General features: G+C 46.1%; 1 protein-coding gene across 1 annotated transcript; it reads left to right on the top strand.

Moving 5' to 3' along the window:
- Positions 1 to 5,305: 5,305 nt before the first annotated feature.
- Positions 5,306 to 11,874, top strand: ARHGAP36 (Rho GTPase activating protein 36). Its single transcript, XM_035541629.2, has 9 exons — positions 5,306 to 5,354; positions 6,159 to 6,221; positions 6,806 to 6,987; positions 7,873 to 8,068; positions 8,584 to 8,639; positions 9,057 to 9,207; positions 9,950 to 10,098; positions 10,955 to 11,125; positions 11,773 to 11,874. The coding sequence occupies exons 1-9, from the start codon at positions 5,306 to 5,308 to the stop codon at positions 11,872 to 11,874; spliced, it is 1,119 nt and encodes a 372-aa protein (XP_035397522.2).
- The last annotated feature ends 382 nt before the right edge of the window (positions 11,875 to 12,256 follow it).

Genomic DNA, 12,256 nt, shown 5'->3' with positions numbered 1-12,256 from the left:
CATAAAGAGGGCTCTGCAGGACGTCGCACAACTCAGGACACCCCTGGGGTCCACTGAGTTGCTGTGCTGTGACCAGGGAGATTTAGAAGTTGCTGGTGTTCCCAATCTAGCTTGCTCCTGTAAGCACAAACATAAAGTAGTTGCAAGACGTAATGCCAGTTGTTTTGTTATTAACCATTAACAAGTTTATCTTAAAGCTAGTGATGGTGGCATTTCATATGGCTATTCTTGTAGGGTGTAGACTAGCACCAGATAAGCAGAGGGTTTCCACAACTTCCTGCTTTCTCTCTCTCTTCTGCTCTCTATTCTAATTGGGTTTCCTCCTCCTTTCCTCAAGGCAGCTGCATCCTCAGTGACTCTGCTCAGACCATTCTCTCAGCTCAGGCAGGGGCTGTGAATGTGGGCTCTGTCTGGATCTGTGAGCTTCACCTACAGAAAGGTAATTTCCTTCGGTTTGACTATCTCAGGGGCTGTCTCTCCATCTGCAGCATTTGCTGGTAGCAGAGCTCACGTGCTGCCAGGAGACTTCTGGTCAGGCACCACTTCTGCCCATCCCTGGCTCTGTCATGTCAGAAACACATGAGCTATTGCTGGCAAATGGAGATGTTCTTGCTTGCCAAAGCCACTGTTTTTATCCGTCTCCTTCTCTCACCCAGCCTACCCCAGGGGACCTCATGTCCCAGGAACTCTGTTTGTAAAACTTGGTAGGACCAGTTAGTTACTTAAGTCTGACTGCTTACTTGCAGTCCCTCTCAGACAATAAATGAAATGTTTTCCCTCCTTTCCTCCTTCCTTCATTTTTTTTTTCATTATTAAAGTTATAAAAAGCAAAGTTCAAAGCTATGGGTCTCTGTTGAGCCTCTCTTGGGAAGGCTCACATGGAGGGGCAGATCAGCTAAGGGGAAGTCAAACAAGCTGCAGATCCTGATGTTGTTCAACAATGTAATAATGAAAAAGTCCCTTTTCAGGCAAGACACGAATGCCTTCATGGACTGTGCTTGACTTCAAATTCCAGCAGGTGTTGTGACTCTCTGGGCTCTGCTAATGTATCCCCCAAGCTCCAAAAGCTGTAGAGTGGTCGGTGCTAAATCTGGCTATATGCAGGGTTAGCTGCAATGTATGTAGCATTGCACAACTCTTTCTGGGAGATTCACCCTGATCCAGTGTATTAAATAGCTGTGAGCACCTGGGTTGGTGCTCAGGTTTGCGAGCAGGTTTGGAAGGTTTTTAACTTACAACAGTGTTGAGCAGTACCAGAAAACTTGGCTGTATTGCATCTCATTTTTGTCACCAAATCCTAACAGAGGCATATAGTTTTTGTAATAAACTTCAAAATTTTCAAGAATATCTTCGCCTTTAGCTGAATTCCCTTTTTCTTTTGCCCTTCTGGGGAGTTCATAGCAACTCTTTTTTTTTTTTTTTTTTCAATTTATATAACTTTCTAAATCTGTTTAAGAACTGGAAACCTGGCCAAAACAAACACTATGGCTGACAACATTCCTCCCGAGGCACAGAGGATGGAGGTGTGCTGGGGCTAATACAAGAGCCTGTGCAGGCTGCCTAGTCACACTGCCTGGGCCAGCACTCCTGAGTGTTTTCACTGTCATCACTCACTCTAGATTTCCAGAAACTTATTTTTTGATATTGCTTTAAAGCCCTCCTTGGGAAAGCTCCTTTGTAGCCTGTACTTTGACTACATCTTTTCTATGTACATGCTAGTAACCCTCGTCATTTCTCCTTTTTACTGCTGCTTTTCGCTCTTTGGACTGTGGCTTGCATTTGATGGGTGCCAGCAGAGGTGTTGCAAGGAGTGCTGAAGGATCAGGGAGCAAGGGCAAGCCCCACCACAGCCTCTCTGCAAATAACAGGGAGAGGCAAAGTTGCAGGGAAAGTGGTCAGCAACCACTGCCTGGAGGCTGATGACACGCTGCCTGGCTGGGCATGGGGCATTCAGCGGTCAACTGTGACCTGCATGGGGCTGTGAGCTGTCAGCTGTAGTCCATCCACTGCTGAGAGTAAAGACATTGAGGCTTTGACCCCATGGGATTGTGATTTAGAAGAAATAGAGCTCAGTGTTAATTATTAAATTCAGAAATTAAACAATTTATAATGGGGAAAGAAGGCAGAGAAGAACAGTTTATGAATAAAATGGAGCCATGAATCTTATTTAGTGGGATGTGGGATGTGTGATAATTTTCAGATTTTAGAGGTTTGCAAGTGATTGGGAGGCGCTCTTGACTCCCTCAAGGGTAGAGAGGCCTTGCAGAGAGATCTCGACAAATTAAAGGTCTGGGTAATCAACAACTGTTTAACAAGACAACAAGATAAAGTTTAACAAGAGCAAGTGTCAGATGCTGCACCTGGGATGGAGCAGCGGGGTCTGTTGGAGGGTTGGGACGAAGCAAGGGGAGGTGCTTGGGGGAGCTGGGAAATGCTCAGGCCACCAAGAGGTTTTTATCAGGTATTAGTTCTGGGAGGGAGAAAGGGAGGGGTGGAAGGCAAAGTCTGTGTCTGAACAAATCCAGAGCTGATTCCAACGTAGCTGCAAACAAATGCAGCTGAGGGTTAGGTCTGTGAGGACGTGATGAGATGGAAGGAGAGCCCCTGGCTTCATGAGTTTGTTGTTTGCTGAGCAAATCTCATGTGAGTGGAGAAAGGGGAAGAGCAGCATGTGAGATAAGGTGTTAGACCAAGCAGGGATAAGTGCTGCTTTTGTTTTCCTCTTGTGAGGTTTTGTCAAGCTTTGGAATTGTTATTTGTTCTGGTTTTGGTAAGGAGATGGCCAGACATGCGTCTATCCTGACTTTGCTCACGTGGAGCATGGTCTAGGTGCTGACACCAGCCAGGAACTATGTTCCCATGGTGGCCAGCATGGGGACTGTGGTTCCTACTCTGGCTAGCTAGGATGTGCCCTGTGTTGTGTACAAGAGCCTGATAGTGTTGGGCTTCATGTGAAAACAGAGGCAGCCAGAACTAGTCAGGAACCTCTCTGCTAAGCGGTGAGATGCCTCAGGGAGCCTGCTGGGTCTCAAGAGCCAGGACTGAGATCCCTGATGCCTTCAAAGGCCTTTGCTTGGAAGGGCAAAGAGAGCCAGTGTGTCCAGGGCACCTACAGATCAGCAGGCTCTTTGGAGAGGTGAAAGAGGGGCAAGTGTCTTTTGCACTTGGAAAGACACCGTGTGACATTTTCCGTAGCTTCTCTTCCAAAGCAGGTGTGTCTGCAATGTGCTCCTGAGTCTTTTACTTTTACATGTATGTTTTTCAGAGGACCTTTCAGCTCAGACCTCTCAGCTCTCCTGCCAGGACAAAGCACTAAAATGCAGCCCGTGTCCCTACACAGCCTTTCGGAGTTGGAAAGAGCCAGTCTGCAAGAGCTAGCCCTCTACCAGCTGCAGGAAAAGCTGCTTGTTGGAGATCTCAGCTTGGCTAAAGGTAGAGGATGGGAGAGGATGGCTTTTGCCAGGGAAGGAACAAGATCTGAGCCATTATTGTTATTCATCTTCACTCCTGCACTTCATAATGTGGTATAATGTTTATGGAATGACATTTGTGACACTTAAGAGTTTTGTTCCATTCAATTTTTCGTTTCCTGTTTTGGTATGAGCTTTGAAGGCCTAATGAGCCTTCTAAGGAAGGTTTGCGTGGCTATATGAGTGTGAGAATATGACCTTGTCTGTTGTTTGCCTCTGGTTCTCCTAATCCAAAACAGATGCAACATGATTCAGCAAGGTCTTCCAGCAGGGCCATCTTAATTCCGTTGGGATGGGAGAAGCTTTGCTTTGTGCATTAGTGTTCAGCACAAAGTTCTGATGCTGGGATGGGGCTTATGCAAGGCTAGAGGATATGCTACTGAAATTAATGGTGAGATAAATATAGAAGTTCCACAGGGACTGTGCTCCTCGACCCTAGCCTACAAAGAAATACAGGCATTATCTGCATTCCCATAACTGCCTGTGCCCCTGATGTCTTCACATCTAACCATGCAAGCACAATGAGATGGGAATCAGTAGACTCCTTCCCAAATTGTACTTGTTACTTAACAGTGGACAGACCAGCTCTATTCACTACGCTGTATTTTGGCATCCCAGTAGGACAGAAAATACAGTTCACATATGGTTTACCAGCTATACGGTCACCTGGTGCCAGCAGAGCGGTTGCAAAAGGAGCCTGGGGGTTCTCCAGCCCCACTACGGCACCAGCACCAGCCAGGAGGCTGGGGTTGGGACCCTCCAAGGATGGAGCCCCCCACCTTTCTGGGGCACTGTCCCAGGGAAGAAGCTTTTTTAACACCCATCCTCAACCTCATACTGAATGGCAAGTAGGTGCCAGAATGTAACCGTGCCTACTTATTCTGGGTGACATCCAAGTTTTGTTTGCTATTAAATGGCTTCAAGAAGAGTAAAAGAGAGAGAGCTTCCCTTTCACTCCCGTTTCTTTTTTTTTTTTTTTGAGCTCTTGCGAACCATTCTCAGTGATACTCTGCAGCAGGAGCTTCTCTGTGGAACATTTCAGTGAAAACAAACAAACAAACAAAAAGCAGTCTTTCCTTCTTTGCTGTTGTGTGCTGCGTTTTGTTAGTGAGGCTCCTCTATTCCTGCAGGATAAGCACAGAGACTGTAAAGTCTCAGTCTCATCCTTGTATGTACTTTGAACACCCCACTCATGTTGCAACTGCTGTCAGGTGAATTCCTCTTTCCTTTGGGCCATCTTTGTACCCGTTAGATTTCTAACTGCTATATTTTTTTTGTTTGTTTGTTTCAGTTGGTTGACAGGTAGTCAATGTAAGATACCAAATGAGGGTTAGCTATGAAAATATTGTACCTGCAACACCATTCTCCTATCTCAGCGTTTTAAAGACAGGTTCATAGTATCTGGAAATGCCTGAATTTAGGCTATGCAGTCTCCATTTGAGTCCATCCACCTGTCTGTACCTGTTCCCCAACAATCACCTGTTTGCAATTTCTGCCTTCTTTAATAAACAGCCATTGCCCAGTTATTATTTTCCTCAATAAAAAGGTGTTCATCATCTTTTTTAATCCTCATATCTCCAGAGAGGACCTAGACTACGAGGAACACAGGGTGTGCCTCTCCCTGTGAACCATCCTGTGGGGCTGACTTCAGCTTTGATACTCTCTGGGCTGCTCTTTTCCTTCCTCCAGTCTTTGCCTCGTTCAGTCCCCACAATCTTCTGCAGCGTCTTAGACATTAGAGCAAACAGCCACTTTCAGGATTACCCTTCTGAACTGCAAAGGAAACATTTGATGGGCACCACAATCTCATTTTGTCCAAGTCTGCAAGAATAAGTATGTGGTTCAAGCAAGAGATGAACAAGAAAGATGAAATCTCTGCAGGAGGTACATCTCTAAGTGAAAAGAGGTCATCCTTGTCTTCCAGGTTTGAAGTGGGCTTTATGTGTTACTCTCTCACAGAGATGCCAGCTCATGCCTTCTGGACAGGGGGAGCTTGATGGTTTCTTTACTATCTGCTGCCTCCTGGTTTGTTTCCATTGGGAACATTTGGAAAGCTTTAGGAGTGGATTTATTGTGATGCTATTTAAGCAGTGGAGTTTCTCTGACATTTTTCTTCCTTATCTAGGTACTTTTTTTGGCTCCAGATTGTTCTTCATCTTCTTGCTATCTAGTCATTTGAATGAAACAACACATGTGGTGCTGTATAATGATTAACTTAGGCTACTCTTCATACAAATACTGTTCATACCAACATGGCTCTCTTGTAAATCTTACAAAATAACCCAAACATTTATATAAGCTGTGTCTAGGAAGAGAATTCTTAAGGAATAAAGAGCACAAGCCAGAGTAGGATGATGTGTTCTGGCATGATTTAGTATGGTTAATGGATGAGTTTTCAGTTCATAGTTGCAATAAAAAATGATGACTGATGCTTCTGAATGTATATCTTGGAGCATATTTAAATATGGAGCTTGACTGTCTAGGATCAGGATGGGATTGCTGGGTGGCATGTGTTTTGTCTAACAAGTGTGTCACTGCTTTGTCAGCTTCACCGCATTCACTCACCCAAGGGAGGTGCCTGTGGCCGCGCTCAACCTGTGAGGGTGCAGAAAGGAAAATGACTTTAAGGTGGGACTGTACTAAAGCAGCCTAATGAAGCATAGCCTTTGCTTTCTCTTGTCCCCATAGTTGGACCTAAAAGCAGTAAATCTATCCGCCAGAAACTGGAGAGCTTTTCAAAGGAGAAGAAAGGTGAGCAGCCTTCCTTTTACCCAGGTTTTGGTCATCAACTCAAACAGAATTTGTGATTTTTTGATGGGGCTGAGATGGGAAGTGTTCAAAGTCAGCAAAATGCTTTGTCCCAGACCAATGTTGTTTTGTTGTTTTTTCAGTGTGGTGTGTAATCATAATTACACAAATATGAGAGTATGTCAAAGAGTGCATATGAGTGTGTGCATGAACGTGCATATGTAAAGACGTTCACTTGCCTACCTGCACATTTTACCCCTAGTCTTGCTGGTTCGAGTTCTGGTTTCTTTTCTGGTCTCTTGAAGGATATCAGCTGGAAAGTGGGGGAAAACAGAAACGTAGAGTGCAGTCAGCTGGGAATGAGCACTTAACATTTTTTATTTTTTTTTCACACAAGTACAAAGTCTACTCAAGGCAATTTTTAAGTAGCAGTCTGATATTTTATATCTGTTATTCTCTTCTGCCGGCTAATTATTTTGTCCAGATATTCACATGTATCCTTGGCAGCTGGCCTATGCTGCACTTGCTCCCTCTTGTTTTTTCACTGATAGCAATACTTTTCAATTTCTTCCATGTTTTTTTCCTAGACTATTCTCCTCAGACTTTTGGGATCCCACTTTTCCAAGTCATTGCCAATGATCGTGCATACAAGCAACTGCAAGAAACTGTGAAGAGTAGCCGCCGGCTGTGCCTGGAGGTGGAAGCAACAGTGACAAACTTTCGGGCTCAGATGCAGAAGAGGTCCCAGATGGGCAGGAGCTGTTGGCTGGTACCTTGTGAGATGTTCCCTGAAGAGCCTCTTTCCCCAGCTTTTCTTGACCATAGCTCTTCCTGGAGTCAGAGAAGGGTATGATTGCAAAAATGGACTAAATTCTCTGGCAGACACATCATGATAGTATTGTAGGTTGGGGGAAGCCCTGGCTTCAGCAATAAATCTGGTTTTCCAGGGCCTTTTTTTAATGGATGTGAGTTACTCATTCTGTGTCCCTATCTGCCCTCAGAGAAATGAGATAGCCACAGTTCACACACTCAGGGGCTACTTCCACCCAAGAGATGGACTGTGAGGGGTGGGCCAGTCTCTACAAGCTTGTCTTTTATGGAGGCAGAAAGCTGAGGAAAACCAAAGTTACCAGAAGAACATGGCCAAATTCCTGTCATGACAGATAAGAAACAGGCTTCTTGGCTTTAGTTCTGTTTCCTGTGCGGGGAGGTGGGTATTAACTTGAATTTGGTTTGCCTCATCTCTTTGGAATAGAGACCCATCCCAACTCCTGCTGTGTCCCTGTAAATCCTGGTGTAGAGCAGCTCCAATGTAGGTAACTAAATCCAGTATATTGCACAATCAAAAATGAAAGATTTGGGGATGTTTCCTCTTTCCCCATGTCTGCATGCAACATAGGCTCTGCCCCAGTAGGAAGGCTGTGTTTAGAAACACCTCCCACTAGGAGCAGTGCGCATAAACAAATGCGTGAGAGATGAAAGTTGCTTCTGTGATTCTATTGCAACCCAGGATAGGCTTTCTGTAGACCTCTGCATTCATTTGGAGGTGATACTTACCTTTCCCACAAACTTCTGAGGTCACAGGAATGATGGTGCAGTGGGATCTTGTGGGGCAGTTCCTGCCACCCTGCGAATGACCTCTCCTCCATCTCAGGGGGCAATGTCCGTGGACTCCATCACTGATCTGAGTGACAACAGTTCCAAGCTGCTGGAGGCACTGCAGTTGTCACACCCCCACGAGCTGCATCCACGGAGAAGCCTGGGCAAGAAAAAGATGTTAAGCCTCAACCCCATCACCTGGCAGGTCCCACGGATTGTGGACAGATGTTGCAAACATATTGAAACATACGGTAAATACAGATTTCTCTCCAGTCGGGTGGTCTGTCCCAGAGTAGGTTGGTAAAACCCATTGCAAGTGCTGGGCCAGGGCAGTTTGGCCTGGAAGCTCCCAGATACAGGAGGAGACAGCATTTCTGGGGCGGGGTACACTGCTGAACAGTCACCCAGGAAGAGTCCTCCAGGCTGGAGGTAGCCATTAGACTGAGAGGTGAATGTCACCTGTGTGTATCAGTGACCCTTTCCTGGTGTGCTGGCCTTAACTTCCCCTGCAAATCCAGTCTAAATCTCAGAGTGACTGTAAAGGTGGCTTTTCCTCCCTGAGCCACAGACAATCAACGCCAGCAAATCTTATGGCTCCAAAACCTTTCTTCTTATCCCCTCTGCCAGAAATGGGGAAGGACACACTGCCTCATGTGCAGGTCAAGAGAACTGTTTCCATGACATTTACATGTTCAGGTGCTCTAAGGACAGGTTGGGGCAGCAGGGAGCTGTGAGAATGCAGAGCACTAACCCATCTGTCCCACAGGTCTCCAGACAGTGGGCATCTTCCGAGTTGGGAGCTCCAAGAAAAGAGTTCAGCAGGTAAAGTGAGACACTTACTGCACCCTCATATTGTTAATATCGTATCCAAAGGACAAATACCTGTATGGGAGGTGAATGAATAAAGCAGACGTTGGCATGCAGAGTTCTAAAGTATCACAGGCCATGCTGGAGCAGAATATCTGTAAACTGCTGGGTCCTTTTTTGCAGCCATGGAAAGCAGGCTTCATCTCTCCAAGCTGCCTTTAGCATAGGAGCCTCCTTCCCCTGGTGGCACTTCAGAGCTCCCTCTGGGTTCTCTTCACCAGCCAAGGCGCTCCCTCTGGTCAGTAGCAAGCTTTTGGGCTCTGGCATGCTTTCTTGCACTAGCTCTGCACAGGGAGAAGTTTTTGACAGCATTACTTATATAAAAAGGAAGAACTGACTGTTGCTTTTATTCTTCTCATTTCTATCTTTAAGCTGAGGGAAGAGTTTGACCAAGGGCTGGATGTTTTCTTGGATGAACATCAAAGCGTTCATGATGTGGCTGCTCTGCTCAAAGAGTTTCTTCGGGACATGTCAGATTCATTGATTCCCAGAGAGCTCTATGCAGCCTTCCTCAGCACAGCCTGTAAGTACCCACTTAGGTACACACATTAGGACAGTGACTCAAGTGCATCTGCGGTAATGCATGCAGCATGGGCAACATACAGGAGGAGCTGGAAGCTATTGTGCAGCAGGCAAACTATACCTTAGTTGCCATCACTGAAACGTGGTAGAACCATTCCCACGACTGGAGTGCTGCAATGGATGGCTATAAGCTCTTCAGAAGGGACAGGCAACAAAGGAGGGGCAGTGGTGTGTCTCTCTATATTAGAGTGTTTTGATGTTGTAGAGCTTGGGGCCTAGCCCAACAGTCTGCACCGTTAAGGATTTATTTGCCCAGGTCCACCTACCCTCCATATTTAGGGTGACTGAGTCTTTGGGCTGCTTCCACTGCTTCCATCCTCACTCTTTCCTGGTCTTGTTCACCAACTCTTTGCCTTCCCCTTTCCATCCTTCTCTTCTGGTATTTGATTCTCCACATCAATAACCACATTATAGTCCGCCTGATCTAGGACAGTCTTTGGCTGTGGGCTGTAAAATACCAAGTGCAATCACATCATAGATTTTAATGGGTTCTCCCAGAGTTTCATCTCTGCACAGACAGGATGAAAGACTGGCCAGAACTACATGCTTTCCTGTAAAGGGTAGGACACCAGTCTGGGTCCCTCCAGAGCTTGTTACTGAGGATTTAAACTAGGGCTGTCCAGATGGAAATATGTGTATAGCAGGCTGGAAACTGCACTAACAATGGGTTTCTCCCTGCCTAGCCATGGAAGTCCCGGCACAGCTGGTTGTGCTCCAGCTGCTGCTCTTCGTGCTGCCCCCCTGCCACAGTGACACGCTGCACCGCCTTCTACGGTTCCTCAGCAAGGTGGCCCAGCATGCCAAGAGCTCCTGGGGCCCCAATGGCCAGGAGGTAAGGCTGGCCCACAAGGATCAACTGCATGAAGAAGGGATTGTTCAAACTTTGTTGCTTAAAACCCAGCAGAGTTTCTTGCAAGCCTCAGTTATTCCTTTGACACCTTGGGTTCACGATGGCTCTCTCCGTTGGATACTGTTGAGCCAGCCAAATGCTGAGGATTTTTTTCAATTTTTAGCCAATGTTTTAATTAGATCAATTAAAGGTGACAGTTCAGGCTGCCCTCTGTTGTACAGCTAGTTAGGGACTGGGTTTTGTTCTTACAGAAACTGAGGCAGGCAACATTTAAAGAAGAAGAGAAAGAAAAATAAGAAGACTTAAAAAACAAATTGTCAATAAATTTCATTTTCTATGGTGAGTCTGGGTCGCTCCCAGTCCAGTTACGTGATTTTCTGGTTTTCAGTAACCCCAGAGAGACCTGGCTGTACCCCTTGTAGGCAGCACAAGGGGCCTCTTTAGTATTCTACCTGCAACTTTCATGAAGAACTCACCATCATGCATTGAGGTTGATTTTGGTTTCTCTGGACAATTTGAGCTCTAAGTCTCTCCATGATGGAAAGAGACTGTTCCCCCCCACCCCCCGCTATTGTAAGACAATGTAGAAATATCAGCTGTTAACTTCTTGCACAGGTTGTGAAAGTGAGTTAGAGGGAGATGGAGGCTCTGATGCAAAGAAGGGGTGAACATGTACTCCAGCACCACACACCCTTCAAGCTAGCCCTGCATTCAGGGAGGACCAAACTGGACCCAGATCAGCACTCGATCCTCACTCAATAGTTTGTGTTCCTGTCCTAGGGTGGTCTTGTGCTGGTGCATACGTAATCTGTAATTTCTCTTTGTGCTTGCCTGCTAGATTCCTGGGAATAAAATGACAGTTTCAAACTTGGCCACAATCTTTGGTCCCAACATACTGCAGAAAGAGAAGCCTGGAGAAAAAGATGCTGGTGCCAAGAACTTTGAAGACAGCACTGCCATCATACTGGTGGTTCAGAGGTTGATTGAACATTACCAGACCCTGTTCATGGTAGGTGAGGCTTTCTCAGGACAGCTTTTCTAGACTTTTTCTTCCCATCTGAACTGTTTCCTAATAGTTGCGAGGATGTATTCACAGCCCCATTTAACAGCAGGTAACTTGAGTCAGCTTGTGTAAATGTGATTCATTGTTCATGACGCATGTGAATATTAATTTGGGATGGATCCTCCACCAGGGGAAGAATTATCTCTATCAGAATTGTCCCTGCTGTACCTTGGCCTGTGCCCAGGCACCTCTGGGAAGGGTCTGGCTCCATCCTGTCTCCACCCTCCTGCTAGATTAGTGGGTGGGTTTAGTGGGCTTAGTGGGTGACATTGGTGGTAGGGGAATGGTTGGACCAGATGATCTTGGAGGTCTTTTCCAGCCTTAATGATTCTATGATTCTAATCCTCCCTTTCCTTGAGCCAGGCTTTCTTTGGTTGCGTATTTATGGCCTAATCTTCTGTGACTAACCTCCAACCATTCATCACATCTCCCTCTCTGTGAAATTCCACTTAGGTCTTCACTTCTACAGGTCTGTGAGCAAGCACTGACCCAGCGTCCTTTTGGCTCTGCAGCACAGGGCCTTGGCTGTCTGCTTTTTTGCCTTCAGAGAGGAGGAGGTGCCATGAGCAGGTGTGTTTGTGTATCCCTCCTAGGTCTCTCCAGAAATGCAGCATGACATCTTAAGAAGACTGTTTCAGACAGACCCTGATGTCATTGACTACCTTTTGCGCAGGAAATTCAATACTGTGCTGTAAGTCATGCTCAAGGTACAGCTGGAGGGCACCTCACTGCACTGTACAGCAACACTCATTGCACTACTGGCAAGTCAAACACAAGTCCTGCTGACCTTTTGTGCGCTCCCCTCACTACCCATCCTTCCTGTTCCTTCCATCACTTTTGGTCATAAACTACCCATCCAAAATCCTTCATTTTCTGTGTTAATGCCTTCTACCAGCTGAAACATCATGGCTTTTCTCTGTCCCTTGGACCTCCCTATTCTTTTTTTCTCCCTTGTCTGTGTCACGCTCTCTCAGAATTCCTCCATTGCACACTTTGTTGTATGTGTATCTACACAGCTCTTGTCCTGCTGCACTCCCAGTCCCCTCCACTTCTCCAGGCTCTTAGGATCACACACTG

Source organism: Cygnus atratus, chromosome 13 (genome assembly GCF_013377495.2).
Source record: "Cygnus atratus isolate AKBS03 ecotype Queensland, Australia chromosome 13, CAtr_DNAZoo_HiC_assembly, whole genome shotgun sequence".
NCBI lineage: Eukaryota > Metazoa > Chordata > Aves > Anseriformes > Anatidae > Cygnus > Cygnus atratus.
The sequence above is the reverse complement of the archived record's forward strand: the minus strand, read 5'-3'. Positions and strand labels throughout refer to the sequence as shown.